This window comes from Mauremys mutica, chromosome 4, assembly GCF_020497125.1.
Source record: "Mauremys mutica isolate MM-2020 ecotype Southern chromosome 4, ASM2049712v1, whole genome shotgun sequence".
Classification (NCBI taxonomy): Eukaryota; Metazoa; Chordata; order Testudines; family Geoemydidae; genus Mauremys; species Mauremys mutica.
The window spans coordinates 102,591,198-102,614,196 of NC_059075.1; the positions used below are offsets into that span (position 1 = coordinate 102,591,198).

A 22,999-nucleotide genomic window follows, 5' to 3' on the forward strand; every position below is an offset into this window, starting at 1 on the left:
CACATTGACCAAGTAGGTGGAGGGTTTGTTTCTATTAATATTGGGTAATTTTTTCTGGGTTTGTAATTTTTATTATCTAATTTTTCAAGTATTTATTTTGTGTTTGCTGCAGCATTTTACTCTGTTTATTCTCAGGCATCCTTTGTTATGCTCAGAGAAAAAACTAAAGAATCACTATGGATGACAATGGAACAATGATAGTAACATCATTATGCTGTGTCTTACCTCTTGTATCCCCATAACTGCCGTGTTTGCCTCTGATTATTTCAACCTCAAGAAAGTGTGCTGCTTACTCTTTGTGTCAGGAAGGCAAGATTACTGTGTGCAAGGTTAGCACATCAAGTATGATATACATAATGCCTGTGCGATAGATGTACCCTTCAACTAGCTCCCATCTTTAATTTCAATTCAGCAGACACCTACTGCCTCTTAAAGGCTCTGATTCTGCAAGGTGCTGAGCACTCTGGCCCTGATCCAGCAAAGCACTTAAGCACAAGAGTAGTCTTACTGAACTCTGTGGGACTACTTACATGCTTAACATTAAGCATGTGCTGAAGTGCTTTGCCGAATCAGGGCCACAATGCTCAACACATTGCAAGATCAATCTCATAGTGTACCTCAGAACAAAAAGATTATGTTAAAAAGAGGTAATTCTGTTTATCTGTGGTTAATAAAGATATTTTTTTCTACTTTTTGTTATTCATCCTGCCCTTCAAGATGAAGTCAGGTGAGGTCTCTAACAACTTTAAGCCAAATAGTTTGGAGCCCTTCCTGTAGAAGTAGGAATTAGTTTTCTTCCAGGATAGAACAGCACAAGACTAAAGACATGAGTGCCTTCACTGAAGTCAGTGGGACTACTGACAGTATGTAAAGGTAAGCATGAGTAATGAGTAATTTGGAGGAGGCAGGGCCTAAGTTGCTTGTAAATCACATTTCTAAAATCTCTACCTGAGGAGAAAATTGCTAAAAGCACATTAATGATTAGTATAAATTTATCAAGCCAAAAAAACAGGCAAACAATCATTCCCCAAAAAAGGACAAAGAAGATGCTTTCCTTTCAAACATCTGACTTAGTTTCCATTTTTCTGGATTATACTCTCATAGGTCCTGCATCCCCTTACACGTTTGTCTACAGACCTATATTCTGAAGTCCAATTTCATCACAACATGCAAGGATTGTATAATATAAAAAGTGCTGCTCTCCACTTAAAACACTAACACGACTTATACCTAAACTAAACCGACAGCCTGAAAGGAGAAAAGACTCACACAAAGACATGCACAGCCTGATCCAAAACTAACTACAGCAATGGGAGTCTTTCTATTGACTTCAATGGGCTTTGGATCTGGCCCTAAATAAGTTGAACAGCAACTAAATCCTTAATCTGAATTCAGTTGTTCATTATATAATTATTTTAAAAAGAAATATTTACATTATGAAATACTGTATCAAATTATGCTCTGTAGAGGCAAAATTCACCTTCATGACAGGGGACCAGTACATGGGCTATGCACGTAAGTCCCACTTAAGACCGATAATGAGGTTTTAGGTGGGACTTGAGTGCTGGCCTTCAGCACAGGGCTGCATTGCATCCTACGCACATATCTGTACTTTTGATTTCAAAATGATCACACACACACATGCAAAAAACATACATGGAAAAGTCCATGTGATTCACTGCAATGAAATAAAATGCTTCATCCCTGGGGAAGGCATTTGCTACTCTGTCGGGGGGTAGGGGGCAGAATATGCATGGAGAAGGGACTCTGTTATCTCAGGGGATGATGTCTTCTCTACTCCCTTCTACGCTTACCAGTCATACTTAGCTGGAATTTGTGCTAGTTCCATTCTTTCCATGTTTCGTAGCAGAGGGAATGACTGTCCTGTGGTTGTAATAAGGCAGTGGCTCTCAAACTTTTTTACTGGTGTCCCCTTTCAAATAGCAAGCCTTTGAGTGAGACCCCCCCTTATAAATTAAAAACACTTTTTAAATATATTTAACACCATTATAAATGCTAAAGACAAAGTGGGGTTGAGGTGGAGGTTGACAGCTCATAACTCCCCATGTAATAACCTCACGACCCCCTGAGGGGTCCCGACCCCCAGTTTGAGAACCCCTGTAATAAGGGATATTTCTTTTTTTGCTTTTGAGTATAATGATAATACCTAGCTCTTCATAAGTAGCCCTCAAAGTGCTTTACAAAGCAGGTCAGTATCATTAACCCCATTTTCCAGATGGATAACTGAGGCACAGACTCAAGAAGGTACCAGTCTTAGGTTATTCTGCAGCCCAGTGGTAGAGCTGAGAATTGAACCTAGGTCTCCTGAGTCCTTGTCCAGTACCCCATCAACTACACCACACTGCCTCTCATATAAATATATTTCCTGTTTTTTTCAGTCATGGAACATTCAAGCCTTTGCAGCCATCAAATGAATATGTTTAAAGAAAACAACAGAAACAAAAGCAAATATAACATTAAAATTATCTGGGAACTACTGTTTTGATGGCACTCTTGGACAAAGGGATCTCCTGCTATGGCCATATGCACATTTATACAAACTGAAAAATCTATTAGCCAATACCACTAGCTGGCAACTACTTATGCCTGAAATGGGAACATAATCAGTTTTCACTGGTTAAGTCCAATCTGTGCCAAGTTTTATATTATGACTAAAAGCTTGGCCAAAGGCAGTGGCAAGTAGCAGAAAATTGCTTACAGTGTTACATGCCAGATTACTTGAATGATTTGCATCAGGTTTGCAGGAGGGTTTGGGGTATTAAAACTTAAAATTTGGAACAGTCTTGAAATGTGGATTTTTGTTATTTGCAACATGACACAGAGGTGTGGGTTCTGATACAACATGGACTGACTAAATGAGACAATTTTTAATATAAACAGCATGAAACATTTAGGAAAAGTTCAGTTTGAAATGCTAGTTTTTTTTCATTTGAACCTTTGGAGAGCCAGCTGATTTAGATCACCCCTGCACTTCCAGTCATGTTGCCATTGTACTAAATACAGCTCTACAGTTTGTATTCCAAATGAACTGATCTTACTACAAGCCTTTAGTATGATTCTTACCCCAAGATAAATCAATATTTAATATCCCCTGCAACAGCCCCGTAGATGATTTTAAACCTTGCCTCCATCCCATTTAGTTACCTTTAAAAATTCTTTATGCCAGCCTTCACAGATGACTTCTGAAAAACTAATCTATAAAAAGCAGCCTGAAAATAATTAATTCAGACAAAGAGGGTTTTTTCTTTTTTTAATCTTCGTGAATTGTGCTGATCTCTAAATCCAGCTCCTTTAGCTAATTCTTACTTCTCAGCCAGGGCCGGCTCTACCTTTTTTGCCTCCCCAAGCGGCGAAGCAAAGGAAAAAAAAAAGTGGCCGCAGCAGTGCTGCCGAAGAAGAAGAAATGAAAAAGCTGCTGCCGAAGAAAACAGAAAAAGCTGCCGCCGAAGAAAAGGGGGTTGGGGTGGAAGTCGGAGTGCCACCCCAAGAACAGACGCAGTGCCGCCCCTTCAGATTTGCCGCCCCGGGCACCTGCTTCCTTAGCTGGTGCCTAGAGCCGGTCCTGTTCTCAGCTAATTTGAGGAACACACAAAAACTTCCTCTAAACCTGAAATATATTTTAAATATAAAGATATATAGATGATAGACAGACAGACCCTGTACTATAGAGAGATAGAAAGATAGAAGGAAGATCCTGTGTACTAGAGAGGGCTGGGGGAGCGGGGAGGGCTCACGTGCCCATCCCTAGCCATATGTGCTATGAGGTAGACCTGGTGAGAGGACTTTTGCTGGTGGGAACTGAAAGAATGGGCCCACCAGTGTTTCCACACTGGTTACCTCAGACCAGGATTTGCAATTCTCCCCCACATAGGGTACAAGGCCCCAGGCAGCTCCTTCCCATCTCCTAACCACACAGGCTACAGGAAGTAATTAGAAGCAGCAAGGCAACTCAGCCCCAGGACTCCAAACATGCTATAACTTCACCTCCATTTTGAGCTCTGGAATGGCCTTATCAAGAACCATAATTCAAGAACCATCAAGTCGTGCACATTGCTAGCCTGCCTAACCAGGTGATCTTGGTATTGTTACTCTCCTCCTCCATTTCTATTGTTTGTTATGCTTATTTCTTTGTGTCTTGTCTTAAATGTGATGGCAAGGGGAGGAACCACATCTACCTTTGCCCTGCTCAGAGCCCAGCACAACAAGGCCCTGATCCTAATTGGGGCCTTTAGTTACTACCACAATATCAATGTTAAACAGTAATAATGAGCCTGATTTACTTGTAATGCAGTTTTCACTTTCTTTTCATTTCCTCCCTCATCCCCCCCCCCATCTGCCACCCCACACAAACAAAAACAACAAGATATAAATTGTGCTTCTATATAGAAAAACATTTGGCATACAGCTTAATTGTGTCCTCAGACTGAGGCAGATTTAAAGCCGGTGAGAATGCCACGATATATGGAGCATATGTACAGAAGAGCAAAAACATTGTTTAAAAATCTCTTTGCATCATGTACGTTTTTAATGCAAATTCTACCTTGGAAATTGAGAGCTATGTTATTAATTAATGGAGATCTCACACGCAACAGCAATGTGATGAAATTTATGTTGTTGCTGAGACAACAACATTTAGAAAAGTCCCAGCAAAAACACAGCAGGGGTGAGCAGCGGAGGAGAGAGACAGTGAAAAAAAGCACAGTATATTCCTAGATTGCAATACAGTGTCAGCTCAATGCATTCTAGGAACAGAAAAACATTACAGCTTGTCACAATGAGGTCAATATTACAGTAAGGTAAAGAGTTCCATTTTAATGTTACATAAGAATGGCCATACTGGGTCAGACCAATGGTCCATCTAACCCGGTATCCTGTATTCTGACAGTGGCCAGTGCCAGATGATTTAGAGGCAGTGAACAGAGCAGGACAATTTCAAGTGATCCATCCCCTGTCGTTCTGTCCCAGCTTCTGGCAGTTGGAGGTGTAGGGGCACCCAAAGCATAGGATTGCATCCCTGACCATCTTGGCTACTAACCACTGATATATCTAATAGCTTTTGATAGACCTTAACCATTGTACATCTATAAAAATTGCAAGTTGTGTGAGTCAGATGCCAAGTTAGTTCCTAATGTTACGAGGGTGGCATTCTCACAGTAGTAGGAGAATGAGGCACTAACATAGGTCCTGATTCAGGAAAGCCCATAAACATGTGCTCAGGCCTCTCCCCTATAGAGGTTTCCCTATTAAGGAAAGGCACGTGCTTAAGTGCTGTCCTGAATAGGAATACATGGGTATTTTAAACTAGATTCTGCAGATCCCTACAAGACACTTCCAGGTAGCTGTAGAAAGGCGATGTGGACAGAGACAAAGAGAAATGGTTTGATAAACTGAGCAAATGACCCATATGCCTCAAACTCCTTTTCCCTTTGAAACTAATGCACCTTGTTATTTTAAATTCCTCATCCTGCAAATCATCTTTTTTATGTACCCAACATTTGGTATATATTGATAAGCTGTTGCAATAAAAATATGAGGAGGCATGGTATGACATTTTTGTGGTAGGAAGTGGCTTGCGTCCCCCACTCTATCTATTGTAGATAAACCACTATGAATAAAATAAGAGCTTTTGTTTTTTAAGGAAGTATTTGCCTGAGCAGTTTCTTTCAGAAATGAAAATAGTATTAAATGTAACTGGTCTCCATTTCTCTAGGAAGTAAAATAAAAAACAGAAAAGGAAATAAAACTGTTAGGACAATATATTGCCTGTATTTGTAGGTTTGGGTTTTTTGAGAGGATGGGAGGAGTTCACAGGTACTTCATTAATAAGATGTTTAGCAGCAATGATGTAGTGTGATCTGGTTGCTTCTATCAAAGAATAAAACATGGGATGTATGCAAAGAATGACATGCAGGTAATCCCTTGATAAAGGAGAATCCCTTGGGAGGAGGAATGTATCAAGCCAGCCTAATCTTATACATGAACATCCAAAAAGACTGATTGGCATCAGGCTAGGAACAGAATTCTGGCAAGGAGCTGGCAACTGAATCTATTTTGGCAACCTGCTAAACTCTTGACAGAACAGAAATTTATACAGTATATGATGTGTCGGTGACTCACTGTGTCTACAGTTCTAATGCATATCCTTCCAGTGATGGCATCTATCCGCACTGGCATCTGAAATACAGCAAACAGTGTTCCTGCACTTTAGAAATAAAAGGGAATAAGCATGTAAATGTATGCTGCACTAAACAACAATTTATAAAAAAGAAAAGTAGGATGTGGGTAATAGTGGCTGCCTCAGGGAGGTGGTTGTGATAATGCAAATGAGTGATAGGGTTCATACTCAGCTCAAGAAGTTCTCTGGGAAATGACGGTGAAAAAAAAATGCACAGCCTCATGCTCAATATAGAGTTAATCTTAGACACAAGTGCCCACCCTCCTTCACCGCTGTTTATTAAATCACTTTGGGATTGGAGGAGGGGGAAGGAAGAGGAGAGCTTTCCAAATTGCCATCTCAATGCTCCCCTCTCAGTCAATGAAGATCAGCAACTGAAGATCAGGAATTTGAAATGTTTTGCCAGTCTTTCTTCTAGAAGCATTTGCAACACGTTGAGGGCCAGGGGCCTAACAATAAAGTTTGAGTTGTCTGCAGATTTTCAGGATGTAGGCTGGGCAATTTCAGGTCGGACAGTCTTTAGGTAATCCCTAAATAGTGCTACAGAAACAGATGATGTCTGAAAATGATTTTAACATAAATAAACTGACGTTGAAGATTATTTATCTTCTTGATACACATTTCCATTGTGATGGGCTTGTTAATGGAGCTAATGTCATATGACTAGAGATAGACTAACAATTTTTCCAACAAACTTGCCCCTTTATATGTTTGCAAACTACCAGTAAACAGACTTTGATTATTACACACGTATTGGTAACTTATATTTGTTCAAACACTCAAAGGAAACATTCCAGCCTATGGGTTATTCATGAGTTATTCACTTCCACTCTTTCTTTGACTAGTCATATTGTTTATATTGAGTAACTGGTCACCTAATTCTTTTCACAACATGCAGGAAGATTCAGTGACAATTTAACATGCTGAAATATTTATTTCTTTATTTAAACCAAAATGTCTAAGCTAGCGTAGACCTGGGGCTATGCCCAGAAATAGGCAGTGCAGTAAGCAAACTACAACAATGGAGAATGTGATTTCAATTAATCTCACTATAAATACACCTTGAGAATTTAGAGGACTCTTGAATTTAGGAAGTAGTTAGGTATCAGACGGGGTAATCCAAACTCAGCCCTGTTGTACTTAATCCATTGCAGTCAATGAAATTACTCTAGGAATTAATTTGGCCCAATGTGTTTACCTAAAGGAATGTATGGGGAGGGCATGGAGATGAATGGTAGTATGAATTGCTGGCCAGTGGATGTCTGTGGTTGGACATAATGTGAATGAATTTGTGTATGTATTCTAAAGCTCTTAGATGAGCTAGTGAGAGAGGGAAAAGTTTTACCTTATAAAATATGGATAAGCAAAACAAAACCTGGAGCAGGTTTGGATATACGTCTGGAAACACTCTTGAACAGCTTTGTAAACAGGCTGCACGTGAGAATATATGATGATTATATTATTATGATCGAGGCAATGGCACTAGCCACAATGGCTGAACAATGTACCACACCTTCCTTTCGGAAAAACTGCCCATGCTGATTTAACTAAATATGCAGATTTTTCAGTATTCACTTTGATCAAACTCTGCCCCTTTTGGATTTGTTTCTGCTCTGAGATTTAAGAGCCATAGTATACATAGAAGAATGCTTTTTATCCCTTCCAAAGGAAATACCCCATGTGAGTGGAAGACCTGTGTATTCTACACTGTACTTGTGCTGGAAAGCAGATATCAGAAAGGGGCAAAAAAAAATTAAACTATTATTAATGAGGTTTTAAAGCTGGCAGCTCTTCAAGCAGGCCTGGCATCAGAAATTAAACATTTCTTGGTTATGTTCGGCCACCATCCCAACATACCATAATGGCAAACAATTTCAAGTACTATATTCAAATGCAAAAACTAGCAAATAAAGGCAAAAAAGCAAGTTTGCTTCATTTCTGAAAATAATAATTTGTATTTGAATGTAGATTTGTGCAAACTGGTAGCTGCTAAAAACTTCACAATTTTACCTAAGATTAATACTGTACAGGTTCGTATACTGTTTCTTACATAATACAGTATTATATCATGCAGGCTTTGTGCACTGTGCATTCTTGTCTTACATACATACACTATTTTAATTGTTATAACGGTTTGACATATCTTTGCTGACCTAGACTTTACATAAGTTACGTTCTCTTCCCTCTAAGGAATATATTTAATAATTTAGCCAACAGCCAAGTACTATATATTTTCTTTTAAACCAATCTTCGTTAGGTGTAATTTTGGGGATTAGGCAGTGAACTACAAATCTAATTGATCAGAGCAGAAATGCACACCACCAACTTTCTAAAGACCAATTCAGGGAATGAGGCAATTAACCACAAGACTAACTTAGATGCTAAGGGATGCACAACAAATCCTTCCATAGGTGCAATTCAGAGTATGTGGTACTTAAGTAAAAGATAACAGCCGCAAATTTTGGTGATCTATATATGTGTCATGTAATTTTCACAATTTTTTCATGTTGTACTACTCAAATGGCGTAAGTCTATTTTACTGTGTTTCATATAAATGATTTTCACGCACCCTGTCTGGCATATTCAAAATAGCATACATGAAGCTACACAAGTGTATCTGAGCTTAGGGGGGGAAATGTAGGTTAGGTATATATTGTATTATTTGAGCACGAATAATGAAAGACTGTGTCACAATGACATGCACTTAGGGGCAAACTTAAGGTTTCACATTCAGCTTTAGCATTGCCTTTCCTGATTTTGGTGCGCTTTTTTGGAGCCACCCTTGATAAGAGTTCAGTATCTACCGCCCTCTGCACCCATCTACTGTGGCGCTGCTGGCCAAAGCAAAGAGGATGAAGCTGTGCTCCCACAACACTCCTCCTCCTTTGGAGAGGCTAATGCCAGCAACAGGAATGGCCTTACACAACCCTTATAAACCTTGAGTGCCAGAAAACTCTGAATGTCCTTGTGTATGTGTACACACCTTGCACTACCTCCCACACTGGATACACACACACAGAGGCAGGGGCAGCTCCAGGCCCCAGCACGCCAAGCGCGTGCTTGGGGCGGCAAGCAGCGGGCGGTGCTCTGCCGGTCACCGGGAGCGCGGCAGGCAGGATGCCTTCGGCGGCATACCTGCGGAGGGTCCGCTGGTCCCGTAGCTCCGGGAGGTCCACCATGCCTGTGGGACTGGCGAGCGGCAGAGCGCCCCCTGCGGCATGACGCCGTGCTTGGGGCGGTGAAATGTCTAGAGCCGCCCCTGCACAGAGGTGAAGTAAAATCTTTCCCTAAACACAGATGCATATCCTGACTGTGTTTCTTATAATGTAAATTCCTATAACATTCCATACATTGGTGTAGATTCAAGCACATTTTTGCTGAAAGTCAGACTTGTTTTCCATGATGGAAATGTGTCTCTTTAAAAGAGACCGTTAAGACTTTGAGATCACCTTTCTGCAAGATGTTCCATTTCTAATTTCTGCAGGAAAAAGTTCTAATTGCATCAGATAAATTCACCACCGCACTTCTGCGTGTGTGAGTAACATTGTAATCATTTAGCTATTCAAAGACAAATCTAATTCCTGAATAGGCCTTAAGAAAGAAAAAAAACCCCACTGTGGCCTATTGTTATCCTAGGAATAGCCTGATTTAGAAAACCACTGCAAGAGAACATGATAATCAAATGCATATAACAGCAACCATCCCAGTTCACCAATAGCCTGTGAACATCAGAAGAATGACAAGACACCTGCGTGGTATAATATGCTGCATGGGAAGCTAAATCTAAAACATGCACCCACCCTGCTGAACAATATGATCACAACGCTCCATTCACTTATTGTTGTAGAGTAATACTGATCTCATGACTAATCTGATCCTGTCATGCAACAATGAATATCTCAATAAATTGTATATATAAAATAAAGTTCCTCAAGCTGCAATGCTAAGTATATGAAGTCCAGCATGTTTTTCAGTTCAAATAAAAGGGGGCAGTATTACATCAGATATTTCTTAAATGTATTAGAGAAGGATGCAAATCTACTGTATTTTACAGAAAAATGTATTACTGCCTCTTGGACACATACTACTTTAGTGCCCAGGGATAAAATGTTCAAAAGCATTTTCAATGGGACTTAAGCGTCTAGTCATTCGAGCGCTTCTGAAAATTTTTACCTTGGGTCACTATTTTGCTTTCTGAATTACTAAGGAAATATATTGTGAATTTATGCACATTTTTTCAAGTAGACAGGATAAAACACTGACACTTAAAATTGAAAATGGAAATATTGCAGTTGCAAATACTATTTTATAACAACTTACAGTAGGGCCAAGATTTCTAACATTGGGTGTCTCAAGTTAGGCTCCTAAACTCATATTCATAAACCTAAAAAAGGGGAGTGAATTTCAAAAGTGCTGAGCACAGAATAGCCTCAGCTGGAGATACTGGGTGCCCAGGTCACTTATATTCAGGTGCCTGAATATGGACTTAGAAGCCGGACGTTATGCACTCGCTTTTAAAAATCCTGGTTTACAGTTATTATTTGGAGTCATAAACAGCTTATTAAAATGGCCAAATCCACAAAATATTTCAAGGCCCATTGTGGCAATATAGTGAAGATGACTGCTGGGATTTTCATTTTTAACTTCCTCTGCATTCAGAGGTAGCTACCTCAGCCATAATCATTTAACTGAGATAAAAATACAGCATGATAAACAATGTGTGTGTGGTGCCTTCTAAGGCCCAAAAATCCCATATAGAGGAGTAGAACTCCTGCCACTTGCTGGACCTCTTTGTGAAAAACGCTCCTTACCTACTAAGCACCAGGATTACCAAAGGATGTAATATCCCACCATCCTTCAAGGACACGCAGCCCACAGCTGTCCCTGTGGCTACAGTAAATTCCTTAAGTATTTACAATGGAGTATGTGCCTTCTCTCTCTTCCAGAGAAGTTCCAAAGAGGGAATTTTGTTTAACCTTTTATCAGCCTATTTAGACAACAAGGTCCTTGGAGCATCTGCCTGTACAGCACCTGGCACAATGGGACTCTGATCCGTCATGGGGCCCTCTAAGCACTACCACAATAAAAACAATTTTGTAAATACCAAAAACTGATCCTTTGTGCTAGATACTACTATTGGTTTGTTAGCCTGGCTGTAAAGTATATATCTGGGAAGCACTAATATAGTTAAGATTTAACAAGAGGGAGCAGAGAGGTCTGTAATTGTTCATACACATAACCTTTGTTGCCTCTTCTTCAGGGCCCAAAATATGAATATCGGTCTGTTATTTATAATTAAAGATTCTTCTAACAGAAATTACCACAAAAAGGAGAGAAAACTTTATTAAGAAGTTTTTGTTAAAATCCCAAAGCAAAACAGAATAGTGAATTCTTGCAGAGCTGAACTAAGTATTTATGATTCATGATGGTTCATGAAAGTTTATAATATGACTGTTTCCTTAGACTATTATTCCCACGTCTCATGTTTGGAAATTAGGGACAGTCATAACTAATTCTAGTAAATGATGAGAAACTGATTGCCTGCAGCTTGGTCTGAAAAAAATATTGTTCTGACTGAGTTCTCCTAGTCAATTAGTACTCATTGAGTTCAGAGAATAACTGGTAGCAAAGAAGGCTTGGTACTGGCCTTTGAACCACATAGTGCTTGAACAGAAAAGATGTAGGAACTCACTCTGCCATTACAATTATTATGGCTATAATAACAAAACTGATCAAACAATTAATTGATAATATGGTGGTGTACTTTGGGTATTTATAGAGCCCTGCGTGGATACAAAATGTGTATCTGCATCCGATCCGCAAAACTGATCTGCATCTGCAGATATCTGCAGATTTGCAGGGCTTTAGATATAAAATTTGGATCTGTATCCATCTGCAATCTGCAAAATGGTCCACGGATATATAAAGCAGATATCCATGAATTTGCAGGGCTCTAGGTATTTAGGGAAAATAATAAGATGATAGAGTTTTTCTCATTTAGGAAAAAAAATGACTATGCGTGAATGGTAATGCTTTTCTACAAAACCTTCCTGAAGTGTTTCTATCAGGAAAACTTTGTGCACATGTGCAGTGGCCACATGTAAATGATGGAGCGTAACAACTCCAGAGGAGCTGTTACACTCTATTGTGTCAATAATCCATATATTTAACAGTCCCTAAATACTCTGCATTACAGCAGACCGTAACACTTCCAAAGGGGCCGTTATGGCTTATCAAGTCAAATCCGAGTGCCTAAATATGGCTTTGACCAATAGACTGTAAACAACTCCAAGGGTAAATAATGCATATTTTAAACAAGTCCAGACTATATTTTGCATACAAGCCATTATGTCTACATTAGGATAAATGAAGTGGGTTTAATCTTTTTTTCACTTGAAATAGGGGTAACATAAAAACATTTATAGGTCTCCACAGTTGTCTAAGGATTTATGGACTGCTTTTCAGAGGGGCTAAGCATTTGCCGCTCCTATTGAAGTTCATGGAAGGAGTGAGCAAATCATGTCATACATTTTTTGGGCCTAATTTTGGATTCCAACTGCACATATGCTTATGTCTGAAACCCTACAAAGTGGTGGGGAGGGGGCATATGGCATAGACATATTATGCAAGATTCTGGTTCCTCTAAAAGCTTGATGAGGTCACATCATAGGTTTTCTGTAAGAATATAGAAGATAGCTTCCTGTGACAGGGTATAGAAGATATGATGTGTATATTTACCATGTATGTTCTGCAACTTGCACCCATATACCTCTATCCAGTGCAGATAACTCATGCTTCTGCCTGTAAACTGGCCAAACTTGAATTTGGCCTTTTAAATATAAACAAAATAGACAATACAGCATCTTTTGGGGTCATTTAGAATATTGTCAGATTGAACCATTAGTTAACATTTGGTCAATTATCCTGGGTTTAAATACTAAACTAAATAGGACTAATACCAATAATGTATGTTTTGTTATAGTACCTTAATTTACAAATTTCTTTTAAAGATGAACATGACTTGCCTAGAAAAGAGCTTTTCCCCCAAACAGAGCCAACCTTCTGTATCACTTCAGCTGTGACTCCAGCCGCACAAAAGATGCTTTGTGAGGCCATTTCTGAACTCTTCTGGATCCCTCCATTTTCCCAGCAGTTTCCTGAACTGGGTCAGCTCCCCTTCCACTTCTCCCATAAAAGCACTAATGCTGTTCTCTCTTCCTTTCATGATGTTGGCCTACAGTTGAACAGCATCAGGTAAGGTCGAGAAATTTGGCTTTGCTTAGTAACCAGTTTATGCTTTAAGCTCTATAAATCTCTATGCACATAGAATGGTGTCAATTTTAAATTGTAGCTGGCCCACAACTCTCAAGAGAATCATAAAAATGCATCATTCCAACTCACTGTCATCAATTTATTTTGCTCTTTCTGATGACCAAGCCCCTGTGAGCACTTTAAAGCTTTCTGGGTTTTTTTAAAATGGGAATGGGGCAATTTTCAAATATACGTTTATAACCAATACAAAAGCATTTAGAGCCTTAAAATGACATTTTCAAAAAGGCATCAACCCAGGCTTTGAAGTTTTGTGCATAATGTTGTAGGTTTAATAGTTCTGCACAACAAACTGTTACCAGTTCTCTGAACTCAAGGACCAGTAACTGACTAGAACTCAATCACGTTTTTTCAGTCCAAGGTGCAGGCAATTAGCTTATCATCTTTTTCTTAGGTTAGACTCTTGTTACTCATTCACATGAGCAACGTCTAATTATCTGGAGGCTATTTTTTAAAATGTGGCTCTAAAAGACGGACATAAGGAAGAAGCAAATCCAAAAAGGTAGCTATGATTTCAAGGCTCTGCTGGGATCATGAAAAATCTGCACTCTGTGCCACAGGTAAAGAATAGTTTTTAACATAAAAGATTAAGTAAAATGAAATTATCATTCAAACAGAAATAATGAAAAGGGAGTGCTTATAAATACCCAGAGTGGAAAAACACAGCTTTCTGTAATGATATTTGAACAAAAGTACGGTTTTTGTTTTAAATGTATTGTATAGATCTAGTTTACATTTTATACAAAGTATGTACACTTCTTCCATAAGATTTACTACTCTTAAAAATGCAATTTTTTTCATAATTTTGGGGGGCTGAGGGTGGAGAGACACCATAATTTTAAAGGGCCAATTTGTATCCCATTGTATTTGAATATCTGCACTACTTTATAGGCCAAGGGACTAACAACATATCAGAGGTGTGGCAGTAATATCCCAGTACAATCCTTGTCTTGTCTTATTGCTTCACTCTGTGGCTTATGCTATAATAAATTAAAAAAACAGGAGGAAAGTGATCAGGAAAGTGATTTTTCACGATAAATCTCCTTGCTGTAATTTTGTTGTCAGAGCCTTAAACAGTCCAGCTAACTCTGAAATGTCTCTGTGTAAAAACAGCATTGTGGGTTCCAGGGTTATACTCTTTCCGTGACTTCCACATCTGCTCTGATCAGTTTAGAAGCATAGAGATGATTTTTCTAATGGGCAGTCATGCAAGCTCAACCTGGGTTCTTTCACCCTATGCATCATGAACAATAAAAATTCTGTGATTTAAACTTAGTTAACAATGTTGTTGACAATACACATGAAGGAAGAGATTCCAGCTGATTCTCCCAAAGTTTTATTGGCTCTGCTAAGAGACGTAAGAGGAAATAAAAGTTATTTTAGTCAATACAGGAAGCTGGTAAGGTTCTGAAATCACCCAAGGAGCAGACTTAGTAGAGCAAGTAGGTGCCTTTTATACACACTCATTTTACAAAGTAGAAAAAAAAATTACGAATCACGTTACTCTTCCTTTTTGTGTTTTAAATATTTTCAAATATTGATCCAATGACACTCATGGGATTCATTTGTAAAATACATTTCAATTAAAAAAAAAAAAGCATAGCAGGTGTGACTTTTTGTGTGTCCAATCTTATAGTTTGGACTCAATTAGGATTCCAATTGGCTTTAATTAGAATTTTGCCTGAATAAGGACTGCTGGATCAGTTATTTAATTTCCCTGTTACAGACTTTCTTTCATAGCATTAATCTTGTATTAAATGAGTTTTAAAATGCTGTCATTTAAACCAAACCTAATAGAAATAAATATTTATTAGGCTCTGAATTTATTTTGCAAACCATTGCTAATCCTATGGGGAAAGAGGTTAAAGAAATCCCTTTAGCAGGCACTGACCCTTTCCCTGCTGTTTTGGGTAATGCAGAGATCTTATTAAGTTAAAATATAAAATGTAGATTAAAAGACATCTTGTCTTCAACAGTGCTGTTTACAATGTTTCATTCCCTTTCTGCTACGGTCTCCTGGCTCACTGATGGATCTCTTGTGTGTTTAAATAAGACCGTCATATAAGCAAAATATTATGGAGGCTTTATATATAGTTACTGTTGTGTTGAGATTTACACTTAAAAGGTATTAAATCTCTTTTTTAGATATGAAGAGTATAGTATAACTTCCCCATACACACAGCACTGACACTCTACATATTGTATGAATATTTTGAGAATTTCCAGGTAAATTTTGTACTTCATTTATGAGTTAGAACCATTAAAGTCTACCTTTCTTAACAAAATAAATAAATAAAATTCTCCAGCAAAGAAATTCCAAAATTTAAAACATGGGCTGCTTTTAAAATGTATTAAGGTGTTAATTTTGTGTAAATTAATAATTGAGTCATAACTGCTTCTGTTTATGCCACAATGTTTCCTGTAGAATATTTTCCCATTTGTTGCTAAATGAAATTTACAGCCAATATTGTGGCATACAACTGATTTTGTGTCAATTACTTTTGGTGGGAAATAGCTTATGTGATGTATTTTTGCAGGATAAGTCACTCTTGGGAAGACATTCTTCATCAAACGGGCTGCCCTACAGCTCAGCCAATTACATGATTCAGTGGTTCGCCAGTTCAGCTATATAGGAGCGACCCGCTCCTGGAGCAGATCTCTGGGACCTTGGCAAGTCCATAGATCAGGGCTGTTCTCCTAAAGATTTCCTAAATTCTGGAGAACTTTTCTTTTGTGCACCTCCTAACGTGAATAGGATGGGGGCAACCCTCCTGACCCTTCTGCAGCTCTTGTGAAGCCTCATTGCTAACATGCCTGACTGAATGCTATTGTACTTAATGCAATTCCCTGTTGCTTTGTCCATCCTTTTGTACTGCATCCTCCTGTTTTCTACTTGTAAACTATAAGTACATTTGTATATGTTATACCATCACGATACTCAACTACACCGACACACTAAAACCCTCTCTAACACAGTCATTTTAACCAACACTATCATCTTCAATGCACAACTCAATCTAATAGCCACTCACAACCTTAATGCCAACCAGTTAATTTGTTATTCTAACCAGTTAATTTGTTATGTACAGATTCAAAATGTAAGAATCTGTGATGTCAGGTTAAGAATATACACAGGAAATGGTGCATATGCATCTGTTTCAGTAATATTTATGCATACCTTTTCATTCCTGCAGTTGTTTAGACCCATGTTATTCATAGAGGGCAGTTTTACATCGACACCATGAGGTGGCTGCTGCTGCTGCTGCTCCCTCTGGATCTGCTCTCTCATCTTTCGAGCCTCCTGTATGGCTTTCATGACCGTGTCCTGGTCCCCAAATAGGGCCGGTGAGTTAAGACTGGAAAGGATATCTACAAATACAGAACACACCTAATTAAGACAACCATTCAGATGAGATTCTTGGCTATGCAGTCAGCTTTCATCCTGTCAGAGTGGTACCTGATTAATTGCTGTAGTAGTAGTAATAATTATCTTGTCTTTAGACCAGTGGTTTTCAACATTTTTTCATTTGCAGACCCTAAAATATTTTGAATGGAGGTGCTTTTGGAAATCTTAGGCATAGTCTGCGGCTGCCTGAAAACTGCATTAGATGGTTGAATTAACATGCAGTTAAGAGTGGCCCTTCTTTGTGCCATTACAAATGTGACTACTTAGTACACAACATAGCCCAGCAAACAAGCACCGACCTCAATGAGACAACTCATATGCTTAAAGTTAAGCAAGTGCTTAATACTTTGCTGGATCTGGACCCAAATGAGAAATCTTTGAAACGATAAAAGCAAAAAACGAACAGGAAGTAAGCTTGCTCAGTCGGCTATAGAAATATATCTGTTTCTTTGTTAAGGAATAAATGTCACTTCCCGTACTGCACTTTGAAATCCAGAAATTGTACACAGCAGTTGGTGTGTGGTGGTAGGCAAGTTATCACATTAACAGGAGCTCAAAGCTGTAAATTACTGAGACAAAATATTTCTTTTCTTTCTGTTACATGTAGTGGAGTTTGAAAAAAAAATCTTCAAGCATTAAACAAACTATCGTTCCTCTGTAAAAGGCATTTTATTGTAGGTAAAAATTAGTACTGTGGATAAGGCTTTCTAATTTTAGACCAAAAGACAGCAATTATTCAGTGACTAGTAGTTTCAGGCTGCTGTGGTGAAGCTTTAACTTGATCCACCTGTTGTTGCTACATGTGAATGTACATTATACAATACAGAGATATGTGTATGTGTGTATACACACACGCACACACTACAACTAGGAATTCTTGGGGAAACCTGCATGACAAGCAAAAATGTCTGTCCTTTATTTAAGCACTCCAAGTTTGCTAGGCTTGTGAACTTAATTACACTATATATATATATATATAAATGAAACAATGTTAGAATTCTTCCTCAGAAGAAAATTCTTACTGACGTGAATTCCATTGACGTCAATGAGAATTTTGTCTAAGTAAAGAGTGCAAGATATGACCCACCAGCATGCTGATTTAAAAAATTAAAAGGTTAGCATCTGACTTTACCTTGAGTAAGGAATAATTGATTTAACACTGTAGCCTACACAAGGTTTTAGGGATTACAACTTACTGGTTTTTAGCATAACTGAGGCGCTCCTCCCTAAAACAGTGCCACAAGAGAACTCAATCTATATTCCCTCTGAGTAAAATTTTCAAAAGCTCCTAAGTCACTTGTAGTATGTCTACCCTGCAAAAACAAACCAACCAGCCAACCTGCGGCAGCAAATCTCAGTGCCCAGGTCTACAGACTTGGGCTTGTGGGACTCATGCTAAGGCAGTAAAAACAGTCATGTAGATGTTCTGGCTCAGATTGGAGTTTGGACTTTGAATCCAGGGATTGGGGTGTGCTTCAGACCCTGAGCTCCAGTCCAAGCTGGAATGTGTATGCAGCCATGTTTGGCATCGTAGTACGCCCCCCATGCCTGATTCTGTAGACCTGAGCTCTGAGATTTGCTCTTGCAAGGTTTGGGGTTTTTTCCCCCAGTGTACACATACCCACAGGTGCCAAAGTCCCATTAGTTTTAAAAATCTGGGACACAGGCTCCTAAGTCTGCTGGGAGAAATTGAACATTTTACCACATCTCATCGCAGCCCCTCTTCTACTTTTAGACTGGGGAAGAAAGCATACAAAGTTTTTGTAGTTTAACTTTTAATTGAAAATATCCTCCTCCTCCTCTGCCACTTTTGTTGTCTGCCTGTCTCTAAAAATGCCATTAGCAGTCTGGCTTCAAACCTACCTGCTGTTCTGTAGTGTTAGATACAACAATAGTAGGGCCACTTAGAAATAACATGACAGAAAGACCAAATGACACCTAAGAAGCTGCAGAAACTATACGTCAGGAAACATTCCCCAGAGGATTGTGAAAATGTCTGGAACACATCATAACTTTTACAAATTTATTATTTACAAGTGTTTACATGTATTTTATAAGTATATCTGAGGTACGGATTGTGAACAACCAATTTGTCGTAAATATTCAGTCCACAGTTAAATTATGAGAATTCTGTTCCTTTACTGGATGATCTAACCTTTATAAACTACTTTCACCCCCCAAACATTTTTCATTTGTGAATCTTGCATATGGGTCAAAAATTCCCCATCTGCAAACATTTGAATGTACAAAACCTGGAAATATGAACATTTGTGAGCAATGAATAATAAAGAGATTTGAACTGTCTGAACAGAACCCCCCCCCCTTTCTTTCTACCATCAAAAAAAATTTCAGCATATTCAGAATAAGATCTTGGTGCAAGCATACTGCATATCTAGGACACCACGGGTTCATGGGTTGCTGAAACTTTAAATGATGGAAGATTATATTTCTTTAGAAGCACTATTCCGAGTAAGACTAAAAGGCATATTCAGGCAAGGAAAATCAAGTCATGCCTGAGCATCTAAAACAGTTTACTGTAAATATACATGGGTCCGATCCTTGAAGGTGCTCAGCACTCTGGCCCTAATCCTGCAAAGCACTTTGAGAACGTAAGAAATTTTAATTTAAAACACCTGAGTAATCCCATTGGATTGAGTTCATGTACGGACCACCACGTTTTTAAATCCAAGTAAGGCACTCAAACTGGCTCTTGTATTCATTCATATACTCATTTGTTGCCTAATCCAGAAGCCACGTTTGAAAATTGAGCCTTGTACTTATACACACAATTAATTTTGGGAGGGGAGAATCTTCATTATTCACACAAAATTGATATGATTACATAACCTTCTTGTACAGTGTGCTTAAGTATTCCTGTAGGAATTTATTATATATGACTACTGCATGTAGTGAAAATTCTTAGCAATCAGAGTGATTCAACAACTTTCCTTGCAAATGTTTTCCTTGTTTTTACCAGAAAATGTAGCCTCCAGTGTCCATTTAATTGTGTCCCTCCTTTTAAAAGCACTCATCATTCTCAAGGTGAGAATCTCACTCAGAAACCGCACCTCTTGGGAAAAGACTTCCCTTTTTGAAATCAGCAGTTATTTCCTTTCCACTTGTGGGTTTACCTAAAGAGGATCCTCTTCCCAATGTCGCTCCAATAGGGCTCGGGATGCCACTTTTATTTGGCACATTCACTGGACTGGTTTTACTAGCTGGGAAGAGGCTCTGCGTCGGTGACGTCGGGGATTTGACAGGTTCAGCTGTTTTGGGTCGGGCTGAGAGATTCAGTGGCTGCGCTGCTTCATCCTACAAGAGTTTAATGTAAATAATTATTAGAAAAAGACAAATGAAACACATTATCACTTAGTAAGACACAGTCATTTTACACCTCCGAGACAATGCCACATTCTCCTGCAATAATAACAAAAGAAGCTAATTATCTGCCTCCTTGAAGATTCAACGAAAGGAAACCTCATTAATTTCTCTGTGTTATGCTTCTATTTACATTAACTGTGTGGCTGGATCATTCTTTTTGCCAAATTAAAATTTGAATTAGCTCACATTACAGCTTAATTTCCTAATGTGTTTTCAGAGATCTAAATTAACCTAGGGCATTTACAAAGAATTATTTAAAATTTCTAGCAGCTCAGTAGTGCTTTTGTGCTGGTTCTGTTTGAAAAGTTCCTGGAACTATATATAAGCTATGTAGTTTATTTTGTCATGTATTAGAAATTAAACAAATATCACTGATTAAGGGAAATATTAAGAGCCCTCTTTTATATTTTTGGCCCATACACTGATAACACTGCCATTGCTGCACACCTTTCACATAGCTTTTTTTGGGTGCACACTCTGCACAGGATATTAATCTATGCTCTCTTCCTATCATTAAAAAGTAAGTTTTGCCATGAATGTAAATGCACTGCAATCATCTATGCACACTATTCAGAACATAAAATATATAACTGTCACATGTCATTTTTTGCCATATTTTATGTAGAATTAAATATTACATTTCATGTACATGAAACACAACATAGTGATCAGACGATGCTTTTGTAATCATTTCTACCAAGTTCAAACACTATTGTGTCTATATCTTTAATTTGCAGTATGCAAGCAACATGAAGATGGGGAAAATGTCTAAATGTGTAAATGTGGTATAGACAGATAACTGTAGCCAGATAACTGTGGAAGACATTCACACTCTTTGACATATATTTTATGTCAGTGATATGGGAGAATGAGTCCCATTTTAACAAATGTCTAACTTTGGGAAGAGGGAGAATCTAAGTAACTCATTTCTTTGATTGAGATCCACCATTCACATGGCCATCCTCTCCCCATTCTTAGGGCATGTCCCCTTTGCTTAGCTTGTTAAGCAGCCAGCAAGTCAGAGCATCTAAAAACAGAATACTGATTTTCTGTAATTAAAATGAAAGAGCCAAATAAAGAGCTCTCTCATTTAAAATACACGCAAAGCTAAAATATGCTGGATGTAAGATTACATAGTCTATATTTTAGAAGACAGCACTGAATACTGTGAAGTTTAGAAATCTACGACAGAATACAATAATACACAGTTTTATCTCCTTTTCCCCATTCTCCTTACTAGTAAGAAGTGATTCAGCAAAGTACATCTACTCATATATAACACATTCAATATGCCAGGATAACAAATAGGTGCTTATTTATAACACCTTAACATCTCCAAAGTTAATATGATTTCTGTAAAATCTGCAGGATATATTTTCTCCCCTATATTAGTTGCTAATTTCAAACACAGTCCCTGACTCTGCAATGCAGGCGGAAACACGTACCCGTGGAGAGCCCGACTGAAGCCAGTGGATCTCTGCAGGAATGCAGGGGGTTGCCTGTGCAGATCCAACTGCAGGGTAAGGGCCTTAGTATGTTCATGTGCTTTGTGGCCATGATACAGCAAGCTATGTAACCCTGCAGAGCCCTGGTGACTTCAGCAGGGTTCCATGTGGACCCTGGGCTCATCCTGGGCTAAGCTGCTTGCAGAATGTAGGATTATGACCATACGCACACAAAAGCCTATACTGGTCAAATAACTTTGTGACCAGTAGTAACTATCCTGTGACAAATGAAAATTAATTGCTTTTGAACGCCTCAAGAACCTTTTTGTTTGTTCCTCCACATCGGACTTCATGCTTGATATGAAATAGCTGTAAGGTGGGAAAGCTTTCTGCACACTGATGTGAAATCCCAACATTATTTTTTTGAAAACTTTGACTCCTATAAAATAATTATATTAGCTCTACTAAATACCAGTGCATGTATATTGTACCAACAGACAGCTAAACACAAAGAAAGAATGTATGTTTTTTTAAGAAATGCATGACAATTAAAACTGCTGTGTACTGTATGGGTAACAGAATTCTCAAAGAGAGCACTCTAGTACTACTTTATTGGAGTGTTTTTATATGATTACTTAATTTTATTTTATGATAACCTGTCATGCTTCTCTACATGAAAAACTTGTAACTGATCTCTAATATTTTCAATACAATAGTGAGCTTAATAAAATAAGTATAAAAAGATTTTTATTAACATATACTGCAGTCCATTCAAGTAGAATTATATAGGGAAACCCCCAAGAATTTGCATGTGGTCAAGTCAGTAATAGAACTCAGCTGGCCAACGAAGCTGGAATGGTACTGGCTTTAGTTCAAGCAGATATGTGTTTAAATTTAACCAGGGAAAATTTTGCTCATCCAGTAACAGTTTGGTTTGGTGTAGATCCATTTGGCTCATTCACTTATAAAATTACTTTTTCACATTAATGTACTCAATAGCATATACTCAATCCCCTAAATCACTGGTGTTTGGTATCACTATTCTATAGCAACTTTGCTTAAACATTTTGCCTCTACTTTTGGCTGCTTCTGCATCAACCTCTAGAAACTCAACGTATGTGGTAAATCTCACTAACAGCTCTGAAGCACAGCACTGCATTCTGAGAGGTAAAATATTAGACTAATATGTATCCACAGTTAAGTAAAGTGAATGCTTTGCTAAACAAATGCTGGATCTGTCCA

At 38.4% G+C, this 22,999-nt stretch overlaps 1 protein-coding gene across 2 annotated transcripts in view; it reads right to left on the reverse strand.

Moving 5' to 3' along the window:
- SOX6 (SRY-box transcription factor 6) overlaps positions 1-22,999 on the reverse strand; it is a 385,937-nt gene that overhangs the window by 53,548 nt on the left and 309,390 nt on the right. For both annotated transcript variants that reach the window (XM_045016229.1, XM_045016227.1), the window contains 3 exons: positions 20,063-20,243; positions 16,704-16,894; positions 6,139-6,195 (listed from right to left, as the gene is read on the reverse strand). In XM_045016229.1, the coding sequence (XP_044872164.1) occupies positions 6,139-6,195; positions 16,704-16,894; positions 20,063-20,243 (429 nt within the window). The remainder of the gene's footprint in view (positions 1-6,138; positions 6,196-16,703; positions 16,895-20,062; positions 20,244-22,999) is intronic.